At 39.6% G+C, this 24,955-nt stretch overlaps 1 protein-coding gene and 1 non-coding gene across 40 annotated transcripts in view; both read right to left on the reverse strand.

The window, feature by feature from the left end:
* Window positions 1–24,955, reverse strand: part of CSNK1G1 (casein kinase 1 gamma 1) — a 169,850-nt gene that overhangs the window by 36,694 nt on the left and 108,201 nt on the right. For 25 of the 39 annotated variants that reach the window (XR_007407285.1, XM_049104198.1, XM_049104183.1 and 22 more), the window contains 6 exons: window positions 11,810–11,893; window positions 9,956–10,107; window positions 8,055–8,289; window positions 2,903–2,988; window positions 997–1,081; window positions 593–741 (listed from right to left, as the gene is read on the reverse strand). Coding sequence is in view for 38 of the 39 variants with exons in the window: in XM_049104183.1 (XP_048960140.1) it covers window positions 593–741; window positions 997–1,081; window positions 2,903–2,988; window positions 8,055–8,289; window positions 9,956–10,107; window positions 11,810–11,893 (791 nt within the window). In the remaining variant the exon portion in view is untranslated. The remainder of the gene's footprint in view (window positions 1–592; window positions 742–996; window positions 1,082–2,902; window positions 2,989–8,054; window positions 8,290–9,955; window positions 10,108–11,809; window positions 11,894–24,955) is intronic. The other 14 variants (XM_035708580.2, XM_025472521.3, XM_025472523.3 and 11 more) reach the window with 3 other exon arrangements.
* Window positions 9,839–9,946, reverse strand: LOC112676226 (U6 spliceosomal RNA). Its single transcript, XR_003146395.1, has one exon. It is a non-coding gene; the product is annotated as a U6 spliceosomal RNA (small nuclear RNA).

A 24,955-nucleotide genomic window follows, 5' to 3' on the forward strand; every position in this document is an offset into this window, starting at 1 on the left:
AACTTAATGCCTCCACAAAGGAGAGCATCATTCTAATTGTAATAAAACACTAGTGATTATTATTTTCAGCCACCAAGGGCAGTTTCCACTTTTCTTGTCTTTTGTTTATCTGCAAAAGGGAGGCCGCCTGGTCCTCAAGAGCTCACTGGAGAGTAGCTTACCGTGGAAAATAAGAAAAACATTCTACAGTGATGTGTTAGCATGCTCTTAGGCACTGTGGACCCCTGGCCAAAAGAGCCAATTCGAAAGTTTCTTATGGGGCTGGGTTCTATCTACTCTGTAGAAGTCAAGTACCTTATCAGCTTATGTAGCACCAGTTTCTGGATCATTCAAATTAAATTTCTTCTTAAGAATTGGCTTAAGTTCTGCTATCTTAGGACATACTGGTCATAATCTTAAAAACATATAAAGGAGTTGCTCTTATTTCCTAACTCTAGTAATTGCAACCTATGGCAATCACCCTGAAAAGGTTGGCAAATGTAAAGTCTACAGTCAAAGGAATGTTTTTTCTACAGACTCAAGCAGAAAGTCTGGCAAGTCAAGTGGTGAGGTAGCACTGGTTTAAAGTGAGGAGGTAAAACAGGATACTTACAATGGGCCTTCCAACCCAATCGTAGGCGTAGTCAAACGTGTAGCCTTTCCTTTCAAAGAGGTCTGTGAAGAGGGTCCGTAAATACTCATAGTCAGGCTTTTCAAAGAAGTCTAATCGCCTGACATATCGCAGGTAGGTTGCCATTTCTTCTGTAGAAAAGAGGTGAAAGGCCATGCTCATGAGTTGAATGCTTCCCATGGCGAGAAGCTCTGGGCCAACCCAGGAATATCTGGTGTTTTCTTTATGGCCCAAGTGAAAGTGATAAAACCTGTCTTGGTCTAAATGACAATAAAAGGAAATGTGAATTTTCTGGAGAGCACCCTTATCTAGAGATACCAAGTCATGGTCTCCACCTACTTCAGCGCTTCAGTCACACTGGCTGGACTGTCCTTCTAGCATCCTACCTGGAAAGTTTTCACAGAGAGCTTCAATGGGAGTGTTCCTTTTGGTGTCACCAATTTTTTGATATCTCTCTTTTAATGTATCAGCCTGTAGAGTAGAGAGAGAAAGTTATTTGGAAAGAGGTACCAAGTACGGGAGGTCTAATACGTTTGGGGACGTGATGGTTGTTTAACTCAAACTCGCAAGATTTGCTATTCTCAGTCTTCTTTCTAATAAATAAGAAACGTAGTAGAGATGATGTACTTAACATCTGCTCTGTTCTGGAAGGTTTTCCTTCTAAGTATATTTAGTTCAGATAAACCCAATCAAATGTAATGAGATGAGTGGCTAGGATAACAAAGTAAAAATATCGTATGGCAGTATTTTCAAAAGGTTCAAAAGTGATTCAGCCTTCCCCCTCTTAGATCAGTTCTATGATAAGATAAAAAAAAAAATACTGCTAATCCAAGCGGGGGCAGACAGATAGATAGCTCGAAAGAATATTTACTGTGAAGCTGAACAGAAAAAAAGAATAAGCAGTAGAAACACATGCCTTTCCACAGTGTGCTTCTAGAGGGAAAAGTGTTATCTATGATAGAGGCATGGCTACCAGACAGGTTTGATATATGTCAGTGGTTCAAAACAGCCAAGTCTGGTTTGCTCGGGATTATAGACAGAAGGCTCCTGGAGCTTGGACCAACATGGTCTCAAGGGATGCTCGTGAGGCTCTCGCTAGCCTGCTGCACCCAGATTTAAGGAATAGTGTTCTAAAGTAAGTTGGAGGAATTTTAGATCTATGACTGCCACTAAAATGATTTGTGGACCATGGGAAAGTTTCGAACAATTAATAATACACAAATGCATTGTTTGGCTATGTGATGAGCAAAGAGAGTGTGAAACTCTTATCTGACAGCTATTAATACCAATGAGAAGATATATATATGACTAGGAGAAGACTAGGAGGTGTTAGGAGAGGAATTTAAGAGGAAAGAAATAAAATCTTCCTAAAGGGAAGGGGCAAAAGATTTACTTTTCAGGACAACAGACCAGAAAGCACAGCAAATGAATCATTCTGTCCTTCTGTAGGGAGAGAGGGAGGGGGTTAGGGGTGTAGAGGTACCCAAAACTATTGATTTAGTTTTTTTCCATACTAACACGTTGAAATAAATTACAACTCAAAAATATGTCTCACATTTAACTATCTAATGGGACTTAAAATGGCTGAGAGGCTCACCATTTCCTACTCTAACTAGCCAGAGGCATGAAGTAATTGCAGTGGTTATAATTATTATCAATAGTTACCTTGAACACAAACGCACTGTACAGATACCTAACTATGGAAGGCTATTTAAACTACATGCTTCCTAAGGAATGGCTAATGTCTACATGGGCATTTACTGAATAAAACATGTGAAATATAACATTAAACCTTCATTTTTGTTTTAGTTCAGGTGGTCCCTTAGCCTACAGACTAAGAGGATGAACAAATATTTTCTAGTTCTCCTTAGGGGCACACCCAGCCCTGCTGGCCTTGCTGGTAAAATGTGTAGCAGCTGCTGTCATCAATTTGTTCCAGAAATTCCCTAGCACACTGGGAACACTCTTCCTGCTACATAATGGTAGTGGAGGAGGAAAGTGACACAGAGAAAAGCAGCACTGCCAAGGCTGGGAGGGAACAAGGGAAGAGATTATGGAAAACCCCAAAACAAGGAAGAAGGATTCAGAAGGGGAAGACCACAAACGTAGGTAAACCAGAGCTCCCAAAGCCCAGGGAAGCATTTATCATAGACTGATGTAACTAGTCCCTGTTTCTCATCTCTAGCCAACCCATCTTCCCGACTGTGCTTCTTAGAGACATCGAGTCAGCAACCCCTCCATTAACAACTGCATATTGAAACAAAGCCCTCTGCTGAACACTTTCAAGGATACCTTGAGTCCTTGCCAGGGTAGGCTGCCTCGAAGGAAATACATGAACATATGGCCTAGGGCTTCCAAATCATCCCGCCGGCTTTGCTCTAAAAGGGAAGACAGATCACACATTATGTTTGCAGTTATTAAAGCAGAAAGGGGTTCAAAACCGAGTAATCCCTTCAGAAAACCTTCTGCTCTGGAAAGGCTCTGCTTACTCATTCTTTGTGCAGCTAAACCAGGGATAGTATTTTAGATCAAAACCAAAAAACTTTATGTACTTCCTTTGCTGTCACTGGCAAGTAAAGAGGAAAAGAGCAAATCCTAAACTGAAACCAAATCCAAATCACTAAATGGTGAGTAACCACCCCTCAGTCATTGCTGTCACCTTCCTGAAAGTCAGGTAATTTAAAAGAAATTATATGAAGATATATTTTCACATATTTGGCTACAGTTACCCTTTGGGTTACCATCACAGAAAGTGAGAAGCAGATTAAATAGCTAAAACTTTTAAACAGTCCATTCTGGGATCCCTAGGTGGCTCAGCGGGGATCCCTGGGTGGCTCAGCATTTTAGCACCTGCCTTTGGCCCAGGGTGTGATCCTGGAGTCCCAGGATCAAGTCCCACATCGGGCTCCCTGCGTGGAGCCTGCTTCTACCTCTGCCTGTGTCTCTGCCTCTCTCTCTCTTTCTGTGTGTCTCTCATGAATAAATAAAATCTTAAAAATAAAATAAAATAAAAATAAACAGTCCATTTTGGCTAGGCCTGCAGAGACACAAGCTGTAGAATGCCTAGCACACATGGCTAGTACTTTTAATTCATCGTAAAAATTAACAAATAAAATTTAGTTTGCCATAAACATCAATGTAGAATCTCAGCTTCAATCCATCTGTACCATGTTCCATAGCCACCCTAAGAAAAATTTAAAATTTATTATGGGAGGTGCCCTTTATGGGCACATAAAACAGGATCCCCACATTCTGGGGCCTTATCATGTAAAACCAGTTGTTAGATTTTTCTTTCTTTTCTTTTAACTGGAAAGACTAAGATGGCAAAGAACTGAAGAATATTTAATAAAAAATGTCATTTCATCTCATAAAACATCCACTACCATTATTGGCAGAATGAATGTAAGTAGTACATGCCCCTCTATTCCTTATTTGCCACTTATGGCTCATCTCAGACATCTTATGTGTTTATGTCTCCAAATGAAGTTTAGGGTTTTATCAAGAGAAATTAGAGAGACAAGACTAAGGGGCTACTCTACACTCAATCACGCTTTCTTTGTGTAGGAAGGAAAAATCGAAGAGGCAGGGAGGCAGGGAAAGCTACTCAGCTCAAAATACAAAAGTACAATATGTTTAAGGACTGCCTCCAATTATGGGAAATGTGCATGAAAAAGAGTGAATAGAACTCTACAGGGCAGAGGAGGAAAGAAAAGGCAACTTTCTAAATTGCAGTTTGAACACGGTTTTTGGCAAGGTGGTCAAGTATTGGGAAAAGGGAGGCACCCTGACTAGAGACAAATAACAAAAATGAGTGGATGCACATCAATTGAAATGGTCTTAAAAAGAATGAAATAAAACAGCAAGACCAACAGAAGCTTTTGTCTACACGCTTGCCTGAGATTTGCAACAAATTTTATATATAATTGAAAACAAAAAGCCACTAGATGAAAAGAGTTTGTTAGCAGAACCTAAAGACACACGAATAAAAAAGAAAGTACAAGCAGGGTGAGTTGAGGCCTCCTACAAAGCAGGGCAGATAGAGAACCCACACCCTGCAGTTTCTCACACTGTATCACACCTACTCATTGCCTTTCCATTTTTATATCCACTTCCTGTAACAAGAGGCCCCCTTGATAATAAAAAATTCACTGGACAAATGGTTGCACTTTTGTCAGTTGAGCACTAGAGGGCAAAACTCTCCACATTTTCAATGCCGATCAGCATTTGAGAAAAAAGCCCAACTTCTCTCCATAGTAAAGCCCATTATAAAATGTGTTTTTTTTTTTTAAATTAAAACCATCCACACCTAAACCCACTGGAATAACTAATAAAATAGTTTTCCAAATACTTAGCACTATGAAAAATAGCTGTGGAAATTATAATCATAGGAAGATCAATGGCTCCTGAGTCAGGTTATCTAGCTCCTGGCCGATTCTTTCCATTAATTGATCCATGTGAAATTAAGCATAGCCAAGTCATGTACTTTGGGCTGCAATCCGCTCATCTGAAAATAAAGTGGTTGATTTAGATAATCTGAAAAGTAATTTTCCAGTTCTAAAATTCTAAAGTAATTAATCTATGATAATTTGAGCCATTAATAATCTATAATTTAAGCCTTCTACCCCTCAATAAAAAGAGGGGTAGAAGGCTTAAAATAAAGCATGAAGAGTCATGCTTTATTTCCTTTTTTTTTTTTTTTAAGATTTTATTTATTTATTCATGAGAGACACACAGAGAGAAAGAGGCAGAGACACAGGCAGAGGGAGAAGCAGGCTCCATGCACCGGAAGCCCGACGTGGGATTCAATCCCAGGTCTCCAGGATCGTGCCCTGGGCCAAAGGCAGGCACCAAACCACTGCGCCACCCAGGGATCCCTTATTTCCATACTTTGAAAACTTCACATTCATGTAATTCAGTATTTCCACATGCCCTCATTTTTTTCATGAAGAAAGATTTTTTTATTTTGGTTTTTTTTTGTTTTTTTTTTAGAAGAAAGGTTTTAATATGAGTGGGACCAGTAGCACCTAGAATTCTTCACACCATAAAAGCCTGGTTTCAGCCATTCAAAAAGATGCTTGGTTTACATGTGTCACATCCCTGATTCTAGGTCAAATATACTTTGCTGGAAGAAAGGGGCTAGGTGCCCCATTGTTCTCATCCTAACCTCAACTGTTAGAGAATACAAAATAGGCTACCTTAATCAGCTAGAAGGTAGCTAATCTAATGCAGTCATGTCAGGTTTGGGAGGCTGCTTCCCTTATTCTCCCTCACAAAATTAACAGGCAATTCGCTCCAAGGCACTTGAAGATACACTTCTTTTTATTTTTTAAAAGATTTTATTTATTTATGCATGAGAGACATATATAGAGAGAGGCAGGGATACAGGCAGAGGGAGAAGCAGGCTCCATGCAGGGAGCCGGATGTGGGACTCGATCCCCTGTCTCCAAGGATCCCACCCTGGGCTGAAGGTGGCACTAAACCACTGAGTCACCGGGGGCTGTCCACACTTCTCTTCTTCATTACAACATAGAGAATGCTACACATTTTAAAACCGGTATGATTGGAATTCCTATGGAAACCTCTCTGCTTTGAGACCCTGACCAGAGTTTAAAGGGCATGTGAAAACCATCAATATGTATTCTCTGTAATATGGAGAGGACAAAATACAGTGACAGGTTTAATGTGACCTGGAAAACTCTGGAACTCAGGAAGTTCAAGCTTGGAGATAAACTCAAAAGTTCCAACAGCAATAGCTACGCCAAGAGATGAAAGAACCCAGTCTGATGACCATGTGTACTTGAAACATATTTTATCAAATAAATATATGGCGACCATTTTGAGTCTTTGCTACTATTATGCACTATGCTAAACCCTTTACATGCATTATCAGAATCCTATAGTATAAGGTACTATTATCATACTCATTTCATAGATGAGATAACTGAGGCTAAGAGAAGAAGGTTACTGGACCAAAATCACATAGCTTTAAGTGCAGGAGCCACGATTTGCATCCCTTCTTTATAACCATTACCTTGTACCTTGTACAAATATAACACAGATACCCATCCCTTGTCTCTTCTAGCCTTTCCTGACAAGAATTATAAAATCAGAACATGAATTGCTGTACCTAGGGAGCAGGCATTAGAACTTCTACAGTCTGTCAGTTAAACCAAAAAATCATGTCTTTACTATTTACGACAGTCTGTCTCTTAGTAAAAAGGAAGGAAAAGGGAATACTGAACACTATGCAAGAGATCTGTGTTACATATACTACCCATTCAACCCACAAAACACATCCTTATGAAATACTACTTTCATTTTACAGATAAGTTTCAGGAAGATTAAGCAACTTCTCCAAAATGACACAGATAGTAAGTGGCAGAGGACTTTCTGGTCTAATCTTAAAATATTACATTTAGTTAAGTGAGGATTTCCATATGGTTACCAAAAAAATCCTGACAGCCTTCATGATTTCAATTCAAGTTATAACACTTTGTAATATAATTTTCACTCTTTACTAACATTAGAATCCTCATCTGAATACCTAGGCAGTTTACTCAATAAGGCAACCTTGCAGCCATTTAAAACACTTATTAGTGTACAAAAATTCATTAATATCTTAACACCCAATATAATTAGCTATGTCTAGGAGTATGGAACTTGAAAATATTATTCTGCTTACATGTCTACTTTACTCTCAAGAGTGGTGATTTTCAAACATTTTAAAAAATCACTGTGGAACCTTTTCTACTATAGAATCTTCCAAGGAAGGCCAATATATAAAATAGATAAAAAGGGAAGTTTTTCTGGAGAAGCTAGTGAGGGGCCGAGGGTCTTGTCTATTTGGCCTTCCTTAGGCTTCTCGTTATTTATTTATTTATTTTTTTGGCTTCTCTTTAAATATTCTCCTCTGGACTAGTTCCTCTAACAAGTAAGGCCTCCTGCCTTGATTAGAGCTTTTAGCAAGGATTTGTATAAATTGTCTATCTTGAAAAAAAGGCAAGACTCATATATTTGCAGTGAATAAGACATAGGCTTTTCCTCAAAGCCAGTATTCCTGGAATTATGCACAGTGACCAGAAGCAGAGTCCATGTTTTAGGGACACACTTCCCCAATACAGATACCAACCAGCACAATGTCCTTTCAGAACTGTCATATATGGAGTCATTCATCTGTAAACACCAAATTTATCACTAGACTTACTAAAATGCTATCATCTTAATACAAGAATTCAAGTACCCACAATACTGAGAAACTAAGTTGTCAACAGGATACTTAGGAAAGTCACTAATTTACCACTTTAGTTTCTCAAGTATAAAAAGCACTTGCCTTGTGAAGCAATAAGAATCACAAGTCATAATGCACAATGAAGACAAAAGTAGCATTGGAATAAAAGGTTATCTTAGGGACCCGCCCTTTTCATGAAGCAGAAAATAAACACACCTTTGCCAAGATGTGTGTTGATAGACATATATCTTGCAGTTCCAGTTAAACTTTTGTGCTCCCTATAAGGTATGTGTTTTTTGGTTTCAGGGTCAATGTATTCCTTGGCCAGTCCAAAATCTATGATGTGTATAACATGCTCTTTCTTATTGCCTTGTCGGCCAATCAGGAAGTTCTCTGGCTTCACATCTCGGTAAATGAGATTCTTTGAATGCACATATTCCATTCGAGAAAGCTAAAAGAGAAAAAACATCAATGAAAATACTCTAAAGAAGTTTATTGAAAAAAAAAAAACATCAAAATGTGTTTTCTTTTATCAGCCCAAGGTTTTAACACTGAAATAAAAATATAACTAATTTCTTCTTCACCACTCAGTCACTTCATGCTTATAAACCAGTAAATATTCTCTGATACAAAGATATACATAATATCCAGATAAATGAAAACGGGACAGCACTGTTCAGCTAAAATATATAGTTTTACCTCATAATGTTACAATTTATAAATGATGCATGGAATTAGGTGTTTTTAGGGTACTTTAGAAAATACGCGTTTGAGAGGCAATAGTATGTCCAGCCAGGACTAGTGTTATTGGCCTCTGGAGACAGGTGCCACTGCCACATGCACCTCCTGCCCACACCTTCCTATCCTCAGTCAGACAGGACTCCCCAGCCTAGTTCTCTCTCTTGCAAAAATATGGGAAGTGAGGTCCAGAGAAGTTAGTACTGGACCGATTTCATAAAGCTAATTAGCAGCAGAGGTAGAAGTGTAGTTTTTATGTGAAAATAAACCGAGCCCCAAATGATAATCATAAAATTGTTTCAGGGGCATCCGGGTGGCCAACTGATAAGTGGCCAACTCTTGATTTCTGCTCAGGTCATGATCTCAGGGTCCTGGGATTCAGCCCCACGTTGGGCTCTGTGCAGTGGGGAGTCTGCTCAGGGATTCTCTATCTCCCTCTCCTGTCCCTCCTCCCGCTCACATGCACATGTGCGCTCTAAAATAAATAAATCTTTTAAAAAGTTATTTCACATTTCATTAGGTTTTATTTCCATCTATGATACTTTTCTACTTAGCACAGAAAGGGAAGCTCAGGCATCTGAATTTGGGACTCAAAAGTCAAGGTCAAGGTCAACTTTCTAACATTTCCAATCTTTTACTGTAAAGTGCGTGAGACCATCATCATTTCAGACCAATAAAGATACATTTGCATCTTCCTCTAAGGGACTGACAAAATACTCAAAGGAACTGCCTTAACTGCTCTTGAACTGGCACTGGTGTGTAATCTGGTTGGAGTAAGAGAGCTGTCTCTTCAGCTCTACCAGTCTCTGTGAGAAACGGAGGCCAGAGAACTAACACAGGCTCTTGGTCACACAGCTTGGGAATCTGATTGTTAGAGCAGTGGGTTACATCACCAACCCTTTCTTGGATGCAAGGGTGAGGGGAGAGTACAGTACCTTACAGCCATGTGCTTAAAACCTATAAATAAAACATCAAGGAAATTACTTGCATTTGTACAATTTCACCTAATCATCCTCTTTCTTCTCAATCTAAATTATATGCTTCCACTTCAGTTAAGGGCAGGGTGTTGCTCCAAGGTGCAAATTCTTAAAATAGAGCACACAAAAGATACACCGTGACTTCTCTAGGTTAACCCTTTTTGCCTGGCCTCCTTTGTAGAATGTCATCAATCCTCTGAGCGTGCATTCACCAGGTGTCACTACAGCTGAGAAAGCACTAAAAGGGGCACAAGGATGTAGCTGGGGAACCCATCTGTCTTTCTGCAGAATAGCAATGCCCACTTACCAATTGCATGTCATCCTTGTGCAGGGGCCATGCTAGTAGTCTCTGTACCATTTCAATTTTAGTATATGTGCTGCTGAAGTAAGCACCCCACTTACCAATTGGATGGCTATCATCAACACCGTCTTCAAAGTAAAAGTTCGGTCACAGAGGTCAAACAAATCCTCCAGGCTCGGGCCGAGGAGCTCCAGCACCATGGCATTGTATTTCCCACATGGTCCAAAGTAATACACCTGTGGCAGACCTTCACCTGCAAGCAGGGAAGAGATGGGGTACAGAGTGGGGGACACAAAACCCAAAATATGAGGTCGCTCCATCAGCACTGAGTAGACAGAAAGTGCAATTTGTGAGATGTCCATTTTCTTTCAAAGTCCTCCTGGAGAACCAGAACTGAGCACAGCAGCTTCAAAGGGAACTAATAATGGGCAGGAAAGGCGAGCCGCTGCACAATGGCCTCAAATAAGCAGCTATTTTATACCAGAGTGACAAAGGTATTTCCACTGCTGTATAAGACAGAGAATGGTTCCTGATCCATTACTGGATCAGAGCATAAACTATTCTCCCCCAAGGAGGCCTGAAAGTACACAGTTATAAAAGGTTCAAAAGACAGCTCACTGTGTTCAAAGGCCAGCCCAACCGGCCCTGTGGCATTAGCTGTGGTTTCCTCTGTGCTCCCTATGCTTACTGCCAACGGCACACGTAGCTGTTTGCAGCTGGCACCCCAAGGAGAACTTGGACTGAGGGTTGAGGTCACAGAGGGTGCAGCCTGACCCTCTTCTCACAGGCAGTCTCTGTACTTTCCTGTTTTCTATCAGCTGGGGCAAAGTCAACACACAGGGTTTGGTTACTGGTAAGTAATTCTGAAAGGAAGGGGTGTGTGTGGTGGGGGAGACAAGGCTGGGCTTTCCCCAAATTTGAAATTCATAGCTCTGAGGTGCCAAAATCTAGACTTTCTCACCTAAGTGGCAACTTGCGAATGAATTTCCTTTTTAAAGTGTATTGTAAATATGAAGCATTCAGCAAATATGTGTTAAATGGCACCATGTGAACAGTAGATACGAACAAGACTACAGAACATTTTAAAAATCTGTTCTCGAGCAGAAGCACTTCCATCTTACACATTTATGTATACCATGGTGTGCAGTTGCTTCTGCCTACAAGTTTTTTAGACAACATTCTCTCCATCTCTCTCTTCTCTTAATATGTACAGCAGGATATAAGCAGAGGTGATTCTCTCTGCTATAATCTGAAGGCTTGGGTCTCTGCCTCTCCCTCCCCAAATTCCTATGTTGAAAACCTAATGCCCAATGTGATGGTTTTAAGAGGTGAGGCCTAGGGGTGACTGAGTGGCTTAGTGGTTGATTGTCTGCCTTTTGCTCAGGTTGGGATCCCAGGGTCCTGGAATGGAGTCCCGCAGCAGGCTCCCCGCGGGGAGCCTATGTCTCTGCCTCTCTCATGAATAAATACATAAAATCTTAAAAAAAAAAAAAAAAAAAGAGGTAGGCCTTTGGGGAGAAATTAGATCATGAAGGTTCTAAGAACCCTCGGGACTAAGATTTGTGCCCTTATAAAAGAAACCCTAGAGTGCTCCCTAGCCCCTTCCACCATGTGAGGACACAGCAAAAAGGCAGAAGAGGGTCTCTGCCAGAACCTGACTGTGATCAACACCTGATCTTGGACTGTGAGAAAGACATTTCTGACTTTATAGAGCCACCCAGTCTATGATATTTTGTTACAGCAGCCCAAAGAGACTTAGACAATATCTGAGACTTAAACCTCTAGCCCAGCATCCCCATCCTTATCCCCAGGAGAAATCTGGTCTATGTGGAGTTGGTGCAATGTCGTTGCTATGCCATGTATTTCATGCCTCTCTCTTGTGCTGCTGGCATCTCTTGTTCCATCTAGGTCTGAAGCAACTTCAGTGTTTTGATATGTTCATCCCTAGCTCGTACCATCGAATGTAGTGTACTCTGCTCCTGCCAGCTCCATAAATATCCACTGAATTGTCCTTGTGGTTGTTTCGATTCTCCCTATCTCTAAAAGGAAACAAGATTCAATTTGAAGTGTCTTTTTCTCCCCTGTTGTTCTGAATTCATTTTTCAGTTTGTTTAAAGTACACAAAACCTAACACCTGTTCCCAATGTGTCCTGCTGAAAAACCAAAGCAGAACACCATCGTAGAGAGTCACTACTTTTATTAATCAGACATTTGGGAGATGCTAGTTTGGGGACCTTTCAAATTTATATCCTATATAATAGTTTTTGATGTCACTAAAATTTGATTTTCCTAAATATTACATTCTTCAAAACAACTTTGTGGCAGATCTGTTAGTTGCCTGCCCAGTGTCCATTCTCTCCTCCCCTCCTTACTTAGTAAGAAAACTTCTAATCACTGGAATAGCAACCTTCCCAGTTATAACTTTCCAGCCTCCCTTGATAACAGGAATGACCAGTGAGGTAGAAGCAAAAATTGCTGGATAAGTGGTTCTAGAAAAGCTCTTTCATGGTAGCTGACGCAATTTGGAGGTATGCTCTCCTCTGATGATGGCTCAAGCTCCAGCAGCCATTTAGAACCACCAGACACTTTGAGGATATCAGACAGTGCCAAGAATGAATGGAACAAAAAAGAAAAAAGTGAGTCCCTGTTGACGGTGAAGTAATCAGTAGTGTTGGACTTCCCTTCCCACTAGACTTTTTAATCTAAAAAAAAAAAAAAAATCAATTTCTACCTTGACTGAACTGTTATTTGGATCTTTTTTCATAGCCAAATCTAATCCTAATTAATAAACATATTATTCTTTTAATTGGTTAAATTGCTAATCTGGGCCCAATATCCTCCTTCTGAAGTACAAGCTAGAAGTCAGGTCTGCTTAGAAATATAATACTGACATAACTTCCTAGACTTGCTGACAATACTTAAGGATCAGTTTAAATGAGACAAATGATCATTTGTTCTTGACAATCTTTGTCTTGTTTCTGACAAATCTAGGCATCTCTTGTCAGAAATTTCCATGTTTACTAAGAAGTCACAAAAGCATTCGGGGTAATGTCTATAATTTCTAACTATGAGTTCTATCACTCATAACTCCACCCTAGTACCTTCAAAGATGTGAGGTGTTCCTGCTGGTTGCATTTTTGCTCCTTGTATTAAATACCCTGACACTTCACAATACTCTGACAGGCTTCAGATGCTCAGGACAACGTCTAGATTCCTGAGTAGCTTGCAGCTTTTCTCAAAGATGGACTAGGTTTAAGATACTATTGTAGGAAGGGCTCAAGTCAGTCTTTGATCTAGTATTTGGTTCTGCTACCAACCCTGAAAATTCTTTCATGTCTCTCTGCTTTTCATGTATAAAAAGGAGGGGTTTAGACTGGTTACATTTTTTTTTTTTTAAGATTTTATTTATTTATTCATGAGAGACACACACAGAGAGAGAGAGGCAGAGACACAGGCAGAGGGAGAAGCAGGCTCCATGCAGGGAGCCCGATGTCGGACTCGTTCCTGGGTCTCCAGGATCATGCGCTAGGCTGTAGGCGGCGCTAAACCACTGAGCCACCAGGGCTGCCCTGGTTTCCTTTTAAAACCAAATTCCTGACAATAGCTAGGATTTCCTTCTAGCTACCTTCTAGGTTCCTCTTTCTAAAGCCACAGAATCCATATGAATGAAGTATGCCTCCATCTTATACAGAATACGTGTGGGTCAAATTAGAATGTAAGCTGGTAGTGGTAGTCAACTGGAAATGTCTCTCTTGAAAATACCTTTAAAACTTTAAAAAACAGATGCAGTGACTTCACTTCAAAACTACTAACCCCGAACTTATGGTAGTGGATGTAAGCATGATTCCACAAGTCATTTTGAAGTGTGACCTTAGCTGGAAAACTCTGTATCTAGAAGGTAGAAATAAAGGGCACTGCAATGTTTTATGACCAATACATATATTATGAGGACTCAGAAAACTGATCAGTCTCTTTCAAAAGTTCTTTCACATCAGAATATCCAGACTTAATATATTTTAACAGGAATCATTTTAAGGCTATTTAAAAGACTTGTCTGTTTAGTTTCTTAGGTTTTGACAGAAAACGTGCCAAATATAAAAGTCTCTTTGGGAGATGGAGCCATAATTTATTAGAATTATCTGTACAGGAAGATGCCCACGCAAGTTCCATTCTGTGCCTAGTTTTTCACATGACTTCCCATAAGTGGCCAGTACTGGTGATGAAAGACATGGACATAAGCCCACTAAGAAAGTCTATCTCTTTGGTCAGAGATTAGCACATGCTAATGACTTATCCTGGGCTGCATTTAAATGAGAAATCCTGTATGTGCTATTTCACTTTTCTTCTGCAGAGCCATCTTGAATTCACTGCTCAAGATATCTTTAATCAATCAACATTATGCTGTGAACTCCTTTAATAAGACTGGGGGGGGGTGGCTAGAGCCCTAAATGCAACACAGCTGTAAATGTGGTAAACAAGATACTTCCTGGAAGTAAATATGAAGTACTGAGAATGAAGTGAGAGAGGTGGGCAAGGCAGACATCCAATGAAGTCTTTGATCCATGAAATCTCAGAAACTAAGGTAGTTTAATAATCTCTCATCTGCTTTGAAATAAATCATAAATAAGATCTCCTTCCTAGGGATCCCTGGGTGGCGCAGAGGTTTGGCGCCTGCCTTTGGCCCAGGGCGCGATCCTGGAGACCCGGGATCGAATCCCACGTCGGGCTCCCGGTGCATGGAGCCTGCTTCTCCCTCTGCCTGTGTCTCTGCCTCTCTCTCTCTCTCTCTCTGTGTGTGACTATCATAAATAAATAAAGAAAAAAAATATTAAAAAAAAAATAAAATAAAATAAAAAAAAACAAAAATAAAAAAATAAACCAAAACTGCAAGGTTAGGTATACCCTGCACATGCTATCTTGTACATTTTTGCAGGGTACTTTGAAACACCTTTCCCATCCATCAATAACAAATTCTTATAAATCCTGCTGGACATGCGGCTCACACACGTATCAAGTCGCACAGAACAGGAAGTGAGATGCACAACATGACATCTAATTTTCAGTCTGTCATAAATTTAACTTGGGTTAAACACACCAAACCAAGGATAATGGCTTCTTTATCATCTAAAGTGTTAGCTAAAAAGATTCCATAAAGCATTATGAACAGTAACTACTCTAAGTAGAGATATTTTTAAATGCACATCAGGCTGAGAACTGAAATAGAACCACCTCGAAGCTTTTGGCAATTTGATCACATTATTGCTTAATAATTAGCCTTTCACTCTTTTTGAAAAACTAAATTACCTAGCTGTGAAGCAAGTTCAACTAAGTCCCATACCTATATTAATATCTGGATGTAAAAAATAACACCTATATTAATATTTCCATAAAAAATAAGTATACGTAGATGATGACTGCATCTGAAATCAGGGCTGGAGAAAACCTTTAAGAACATAATGACCTTGGGATCCTTGGGTGGCGCAGCGGGTTGGCGCCTGCCTTTGGCCCAGGGTGCGATCCTGGAGACCCGGGATCGAATCCCACGTCGGGCTCCCGGTGCATGGAGCCTGCTTCTCTCTCTGCCTGTGTCTCTGCCCCTCTCTCTCTCTCTGTGACTATCATGAATAAATAAATAAAATCTTTAAAAAAAAAAAAAAAAGAACATAATGACCTTGGCAGTTCCCTTTTGTTTACACAGTTTGATTTTTTAATTTTTCCAGAAAATAGGACAGTTTTTCTCCAAAACTTAACTGTCTCATGGTAGCTGTCTTCTAGTACAACTACTGAATGTTCTTTAGTGTCAGTCAGTGATCAGGAAATTACTGTTTACATGGTGAATTATCATCAGGATTAATGATGATATTAAACAAGTCCATTTAACAAGAAAGCAGATGGAATAGGGAAATAAACAGGATGGTATTCCATAAGAAGTAAAAGGTGAAAATAAAAACAGCCTTTAAAACTCAGAAAATAACTCTATAAATGCCTCTTTACAGTATGAATCAGTTCATATATGAATCTATTCAAAATGCTGGCTTAATAAAAAAAAAAACAAAAAACGAAAACAGAAAATGAAAACAAAGCCCCAGCTAGACCTAGAATTAAGGAATCAGGATTGCTTTGTCCTGTAACAAAAAATGTTTTATAATCATCTTGTTCACAGGCCACTTGGGAATTTGAATATTGCTAAACATATGCTGCTAACATGAGCTCAAATTTGTATGGTTGGGAAAGAGAAGATGAAGAAAGGCAAGAGCAGATGAAAAATCTCACGTTCCTGAGCCCAAAAATTGTGCATTTATAGTTTCTGTATTACACACACACAATTACCAAGGCCTTGAGCCTCAAAGCATGTTCAAAGTTGTATTCATCCCAAGGAGCCAGGAAAGAAAACCTAAGGTGGGAGAACAGATTTTTTTCTGTAATAGCACCTAAGATAAAAACTGTTTAAAAATGTGTTGTGTATTGGGCTTGGGTGGGGGTGGGGTATCTTCTGTCTTTGCAAAAAGACTAACATAGCTCAGAACTGGTAAAAACTTACAGGACAAAAACCCAGTCTCTGAAAAATTTGCACTTTCTTTAGTATTGCATTCACAGTTCCTATGATTAAGTTATAGATACAGAATATCTACTGAGTTTCAAATGCTAAAAAGAGATATCCAATTCTTAACACACATCTGAGCAACAACTACAAAGTCAAGAAAGTTCTAGCAAGCACTTAAAAGGAATGAAAGAAAAAAAATGAGGCCACTCAAAAAATAGTGAACCCCTTCTTGACAATCTTGTCCCACTCCCATTATACTTTCTTTGTCCATGTGTCTGTCCTCCCTTCTAACAGAAGACCGTCTGAACACTATGACTACTATGTGTTAATTATGCTTATATGCCAGTGCCTAGCACTGGTCCAAGCATATGGTAGATAAGGGCAGGATAAATACTAAGTAAATAAACAACAAAAAAAAAATTCAATGAAATGTCACTTGAGTTTTCTATTTGGAATGTACAATGCCTACCTCAAGATGCTAAAATGCACATATACAGAGCAAAAACAACTTCATCAGATTTTAAATGTGCAGGATGTGCTAACAGAGTTGATACTTATGGGTAGTTCTTGTTTGTTTTTCATAGAAATGACCTTTTTTTTAAAAAAAAAAGCTCTACTGGACAAGCCACCACTATGAAGATTCCAAGTAACTCAGAATTACAGTATTTCTACATTGGTTTTCTTTTGTGTATATTCTTCCATGATGGTTGTATATGGTACCTGCAGTTTTACCTTGCTATTTCCACATGTGGGCGAACTATTTAGAACTCTTCGTTTTAGTTAACAGAACCAAAAGCTACACATAAACAAATGCTTCCCCTCTCTCAAAAAAGCACCTGCTCAGGACGCCTGGGTGGCTCAGTGGTCAGCGTCTTCATTCGGCTCAGGGTGTGATCCTGGAGTCCCAGGATGGAGTCCCACATTGGGTTCCACAAAGGGAGCCTGCTTCTCCCTCTGCCTGTGTTTCTCTGATGCTCTCTCTGTATCTCTCACGTATAAATAAAATCTTTAAAAAAAGCACCTGCCCACCCAAAGAGATTAAATGACCAACAAAATGAGTCATCTGAGCCATTTAATGGGCAAAGGCAGTCTGATGACATCTTCATAGCCCTTTCTTCTCCTACATCGTTCATTTTATAGACCAGTTCTTTACTTTGGTCCAGGCTAACTCGGAATTACATGGTCTTTTCCTTATGTAAGCAGCCCTTTTCTGTTACTTGTCATCCTGTGAAGAAAACAGGACAACTAATTCATTCCATTTTACATATGAGTTGGAGACCCAGACATGTGTGACCCTTCCTAGGTAACAGGGCACCCAAGTAACACCACCAGATCTCTGGACTCCAGATTCACTACTTTCTTCTTCCATTAAGTTGCCTACACCTCAGTCTCTGTTCTCCTTCCCATTCATTCATGTGGCTGCCAAAGTTATTTTCTACACTCCCTATCCTACCTCTTCCAAACCACATGCTTTTTTTGGTTAACATTTACTTTTTCTAGCAAATCTCTGTCACTCTTCTAGGATATAAATCCCTTGCCATATTACAAAAGCAGCTTAATTTGTCCTATCTTTTCCCTGGGTTCCCATTATTTTTATATCAGCTCCATGAATACCATCCTTTCAGCTTTCCTGTCATATATCCAGCTTCTATGGTTCTTGAGCTCTGTCAATTCCAGTCCCTGGTCCAGAAGAGGGGCAACCTGGGGCATTACTTTTTAAATTATGAAAGTGATATATACACATTCAAACAAATATAACAGCAAACCAAAAACAGTACAGGAATATATGAAGAAAAAGTATTCACATCCATAACAGATTAGATACATTGACATAATGAAGAATATTTTTCTGCAACTTCATTTTTAATTTAATATTATATAGTAGGCATTTTTTCTTGTCATCTCATGAATATATCTCATTCATTTTTTTAAAAGATTTTATTTATTTATTCATGAGAGACAGAGAGAGAGAGAGGCAGAGACACAGGTAGAGACAGAAGCAGGCTCCATGCAGAAAGCCCGACGTGGGACTCGACCCCGGGTCTCCAGGATCACGCCCTGGGCTGAAGGTGGCACTAAACTACTGAGCCACCTGGGATGCTCTATCTCATTCATTTTAACAGACACAGAGTAACCCACCCTATGATCTATTACATTTAAGTTTTTGTTAGTACTGATGGACATTTAGGTTGCATCTATATGATCTGGTGTTAGAATTAGACATAGTGAACTATTGCTTTGGCTGGCCTGCATCCTTTCTTCCTCTGATAACACCACTTGACTCTTCCAGTGAGGAAGCACCATTTCCTCGATACTACTTCATATCGTTAAAGTGGGGTCAATTCATTTCCCACTGCCATTCCAAGGATATGACTCAAGCCAGGTAAATCAAAATATTCTATCCCCTTGCCTTGGGGAACTGGGTCAAGGATGGGAGCTTGACCCATGCCAGTACAATAAGAGTCAACTCTAGGACTTTTGTGGAACAACAAAGAAAGAGGACAATTCCTCCCCACCTCTGCCCTCCCCTCATTGCTAAACTGGAAGGAGCTTAGCCTGGAGCTACCAGAGACTAACTACTACATGAAAACAGGGAGACTACCTATGAAAATGAAACACAGAGAAAGCAGAGCTGAGAGAAACAGAGACAGATAAATATGTTTCATAACCTGAGGATTGAGGACAGTGTTGGTCCTGGATCTGGCCTGCCTGAGGTGAGAATATTGCTGGACTTATCAGTTCCAAGTTCTTCCCATCTCCTTGACACATCCCTACCCTCACCCCCAAGTGAGCCTGAACTCTATCATCTGAAAACGAAACGAATCTAGACAAATATGCAAATAATATAGCAAAAATCCTTGTGCCTACATTTTGGGACACAAATAAAAATGTATCTCTCTCTCTTTTTTAAAGATTTTATTTATTCATTCATGAGAGAGAGACAGAGAGGCAGAGACACAGGCAGAGGGAGAAGCAGGCTCCATGCAGGGAGCCCAACATGGGACTCGATCCCGGGTCTCCAGGATCCCACCCTGGGCTGAAGACGGCGCCAAACCGCTGAGCCACCAGGGCTGCCCAATACAAATGTATCTTGAGGGTAAAGTTCCTTAAGAAAAAATGTTGAGTCAAGAGGCATGCATATTTAATATATGCATATATTTATATATTTCACTATATATCACCAAATTGCCAAAGGTCTAAATCCTCGCCTGTCCCTGGTGTATCACTAGTTCTGGGCCTATTTTATTTTTTTATTTATTTAAAAAATATTTTATTTATTTATTCATGAGAGACACACAGAGAGAGAGAGAGAGAGAGAGAGAGAGAGAGAGGGAGGCAGAGGGAGAGGCAGAGGGAGAAGCAGGCTCCATGCAGAGAGCCCAATGTAGGACTCCATCCCAGGCTCCTGGATCACACCCTGAGCCAAAGGCAGACGCCTAACCGCTGAGCCACCCAGGCATCCCCTGAGCCTATTTTAAATACAAGTCATATTGCTTATCTAGGCCCACGGAGTATTTAAAAATGCTTTCAGAACCTGCCTTGATGGGAGGTTATGAAGAGTTTTTATACAGGTTCTCCCATTTAATCCGAACAAGTACATATAGGTATTACTATTCTCATTATATAGGTAAGGTAATTGATCTGAAGTGACTTGCTCAGGTCATATAATGAGTAGTACAGTCAAGACCTCCAAGTTTCAGGCTCTCTTATTATATCACATGTACGTATCTGTGCTCAAGTTCACACATATCTAGGGTGGCAGTTAAGTTCTACTGGGATGCATTACTTTGATAGGAGATTAGCTGATTTTGTAGAGATTCAGTAAAACATGGCCTGTATATGAATCTAATGGACAACCATGAGATACTAATGATATTGATACGTTATAAACACAAGCTATAAAGAAAGAGTAATATTTCCCTTACGAAAGCACAGGTAAGATTGCGAAAATGCAAAAGTGCTCTTTTCCTAATACAATTACCAAGGAGTCAATCTTCAAATGAAGCCTATTAATAAATTAAACATACATATCATTTAGGAATTCAGAAGGCAACTTGGCAAATGCTTAGAATAACACAGAAAGTATAAAAAAAAAGCAGATTAGCATTTGTTTTCATTAACTTTGGGCCCATTTAACAAATTGTTCTCAGAAGTTCTCTGATTAAAACAACAAAACAAAACCCACTAAGGCATACAGTCTAATCACAGCAAAGAAACAGAGTGTCCCCTATTACTGAACTCTGTTAATATTGTAAAGTCCTTCCTTAAACATCAAAATAGCCCTGGGAGAATAAAGAACCAAGTGCTACCCTCATTTTTCTGCACGGAAATGCAGAGGTTAAGTGGCTTGCCACAGAACAACCAGTCAATGTAACAGATGCTACAACCTGCCATTCTTTTCTCATTTGAGCCTTCACCCAAATCTCTCTCCAGTCAGAGCAGATGTGACCTGATGGTACATTCAAGATGACCTTATAATTCTGGTCACTGAGGAAGCATGAAGACTTACAAGGAAGCAAAGTGAACTCATTTATCTTACTGATTTTCAGCAAGTCTGAGGAATAAGTGCTACAATGTTCCTGCTTCCAGTTTCAAATTCAATTAAGTTCAAAGAGTCTGGTGCTGAGTCTGCCCATTCATCCAACATCACAAGTGAGAACAGAGTGCTACAGGGACAGTAGAGAGGGGCATCTAACCTTGACCGAAGGGGATGGGACAGGCTTCACAGAGTAAGGGCCATGGGGTAGACTTGAAGGGTGGTTAAGAGCTGATCAGGCTGGAGGGGACAGAATGAATCCTGCTGGCTGAGAGAGCAACAAGCATATAGGAGCTAAAGGCACTGAACTGAAAGCATAGAGGCCAAAGGTCTCTGAAATTAGAAAAACTAAGAGTATTTTGCTCTCTCCTGGAGTTCCTTTTAATTCTGAACAACCAGTTGGTTTAACAAATGTCTCTAAAAATTATGGCCGAGGTCATTAATGAAGTTGAAGAGGCAGCGATAGTGGAGTAAATAAAAAGATCACAGGAATAAAGAGAAAAAAATAAAGATTTCATCTGAGTATTATACACCCATATTGTCACATTTTAAGATTTTATTTATTTATTTGAGAGAGAGAGACAGAGAGTCAAGCAGGGAGGAGAGGGAGAAGCAGGCTCCTGATACGGGGCTTGACCCCAGGATTGTGACCTGAGCCAAAGGCAGACACTTAATTCACTGAGCCATCCCCCCCAGGTGCCCTGCCTTAGTATATCTTTAATAATAGTTTCACAGTAAGTATTTTAAGTATACACTAGGTACATACCACTGCATTATAGCAGCACGCACAGAAATACAATGCAAGCCATGAATGAGAACCATGAGTTTGATTTTAAATTTCTCTAGAAGCCAGATCTTAAAATTAAAGGAAATGGGTGGAATCAAGTTTAATATTATATTTAACTCATATCCAAAATATCAACATTTCAACATATAATCAATTTAAAAATTACTGAGATATTTTACATCCTTTCAGAGGGGGAGGAGGACAAATCTTTGAAATTCAGTGTGTATTTATACTTCCAGCATATTCAGATTAGCTTTTGGTTCTAATTCAGATTTTCCATAGGCACATGGCTCAGGTCTCTAAGGAGTTTTGAAAGATATAAAGAGCCTGGCTTATGCATAGAAATGGTACAGGAAAGAGGTTCTAAACTCAGCAATCTGCAGACCCCTAACAAGGAGCCTTCTCTACTTCTCCAGCCTACAACTCTCTCCTTCCTCTCAACTCTCCAGAACTGCTGTTTCTGATCATTGGGTAGTCTCTCTTTTAGGAAATAGTTAAGGGCAGTGCCTACTCTTGTTCACCACTGTATCCCCAGGGCTTAACTTCAAACAGTACTTAACCCAAGTGGGATGCTCAACGAATACCTCTTTAATAAATGCATGAACAGACACATAGCTGCCTCTAGGCCTTAGCTTATTTTGCACTTGGAAGGCTTTCCTAACTCTTCTATTTGAACATGTCCAAGTAAATCATATCTTTTTTTTTTTTTGGCAAGTTCAGTCCCTAGCTATCACCCTCTGTATAAAGCCTTCCTGGTCTCCCATTATTAGTAATCATTTCTCCCTTCAGAACTTCCTTATCAGGGGATCCCTGGGTGGCGCAGCGGTTTGGCGCCTGCCTTTGGCCCAGGGCGCGATCCTGGAGACCCGGGATCGAATCCCACGTCGGGCTCCCGGTGCATGGAGCCTGCTTCTCCCTCTGCCTGTTGTGTCTCTGCCTCTCTCTCTCTCTCTGTGACTATCATGAATAAATAAATAAAATCTTTAAAAAAAAAAAAAAAAAAAAAAAAAAAAAAAAAAAAAAAAGAACTTCCTTATCATTTTATATGTACCTTTTAATAAACTAATATTCCACTGTTTTTGTTTGCATTATAGTTATTCACATACACTAGTGAGCTCCTTGAGAGTAGTACAATACCTCATAATAAACATACTGGAAACTCAGTAAACATTACATTTTCTTTTTCTCTAGTCTTCTGAAGGGCAGAAACTTTATGATTCATAACCCTGTGGCCCTCAATTACTCAGCATAGTGCTATGGATACAGCTGATATTCAACTTTCATCTCCTTGCATTATGGCTAAAGTAATTATTAGCACAAGATCGCTATCAGCTGGGAAGGAATGATAAATTAAAGCAATATGAAGGATAAAGAAAGAGGAAAATGTAGGGTGCCTGGGTGGGGCAGTTGGTTGGGGATCTGGCTCTTGGTTTTGGCTGGGGTCGTGATCTCGGAATCATGGGATCAAGCCCTATGACCAGCTCTGTGCTCAGTGGGGAGTCTGCTTGGGACTTCTGTCCCTCTCCGCCAACTCTCTCAACTAAATGAACTAAAAAAAAAAAAAAAAAAGGAAAATATAGGGAAAAGTTAAAATTGTGTCAGACTATTGAAAGCACAAAAGTACAGAGGTGTACAGAGCTGACAAATTATTCTTTTAAGTGGGAGGAATATAAATTACTTGCTTACGAGTTGTTCAGAGAAGATGACAATATAATTAGTCATAAATGTTAAAAACTTTTTTTGGATGGTTTTTGTCTTAAGCATGCTTATAGGTAAGTATTATTGTACAAATACTAAAGGGCTCAATCAGCAATTGGATTACTATTTTGAAAGGAGGTACAAGGACTCATCTGTCTTTATGTGGTCTGTTATTTGAACTTAAAGAAAATATTCTCTCACCAATGACACTGACAGACATTGGAAAGGAGTTTGTTCAGTTTTAATTTGCAGAAGAGTAGATAACATGTTTCCATCTTCTTATAACTGAAAGGAATAATTCACTTCAGTGACTCATCTCTTTCATTACATAGTACTCCACAGCTTTGAGGATGCTATGAAATGTTACTTTCCTTCTCAATAATTACTTTTGACAAACTGAATTAGGTAGGTGGGGAGAGGGTCTGAGCTTTACTCTAGCCCTTAGTTTTGGCTGAAACTTCTCCTGCCTTTGCCCTTCTTAAAAAAGCATTCTCTACGGGCAATCACTAAGTCATTCTTAATGACTGAAGAGTGGCCATGAGGACACCAAAGGAAGAGATACATGCAGGTACACATTAAAAAGGTGTGGATAAAGATAGACACGTAAAGTATGAACTAGATGAAAGGAGAAAACAGCATCAGAAACTTCAAGTTCTGGGTCGATTTATAAGCAAGCTCCCACAGACAGACTTCGGTGATGGACTTTTCCCCAGTGTTTACCCGTATTAGCACTATATTAGTCTAATCACAATTCTCCAGCCCTTTCCACTTACATATAAATTACTTGGGTCTATTATTGGAACCCTGCCTTCTATTTTCCATTAAGTTCCTTAAAAGTAAAAAATTCTGTTCAGATTGAGCAAGTATCTTTAGCAGTTCTGCACTTTGCAAAACAATTCACCAAAAGGTGTTTGTACTCTGTGTTACTGTGAGGCCAGTTTCTATAATAAACTCATAACACTCTGCTTGCAATTAAAGAAATTATTGGCACAACAAGTCTTCACCAGTAAAATGTTTAAAATAGAAGTTCTCTGCCCCAGGAGGGAGAAGGACGAATTTTATGTATGTAATTAAAGGTAATTACTCAATATGCTTCATGGGACTTAAAGCTATTTGAGAGTTTTACGGGGCAAAGAAGGGCCACGTGGGGTTTGACCCTAGCAGATAAGCAAGTCTCTTACAGCATTATATATAAACTTTTCTGCTTATATTTCACTATACCACAGAGCACACTGCTAGCCATAATATGAGAAATGTTGTACTCTAAACCATGAAAGATACACACAAAGGACACATCACAATACAATTTATCCTACCCCAAAATGTACCAAATGCTGGGCTTCAGAAATATCAGTTCCCTTTGTCTGCTTGGCTAACTATTGAGGCTATTTAATAAAAGCTTAGGTCACAATCCTTGGAAGAATGAACAGAAATTCACAAAACTATCAGCAGTAAATTAGCTCCATTAAAGACTAGCAATTATTAGTGCTAAGTATGTGATTTACACCCTTCCAAGTCCAGTATATGAAACAATC

Source organism: Canis lupus, chromosome 30 (assembly GCF_003254725.2).
Source record: "Canis lupus dingo isolate Sandy chromosome 30, ASM325472v2, whole genome shotgun sequence".
NCBI classification, from domain to species: Eukaryota; Metazoa; Chordata; class Mammalia; order Carnivora; family Canidae; genus Canis; species Canis lupus.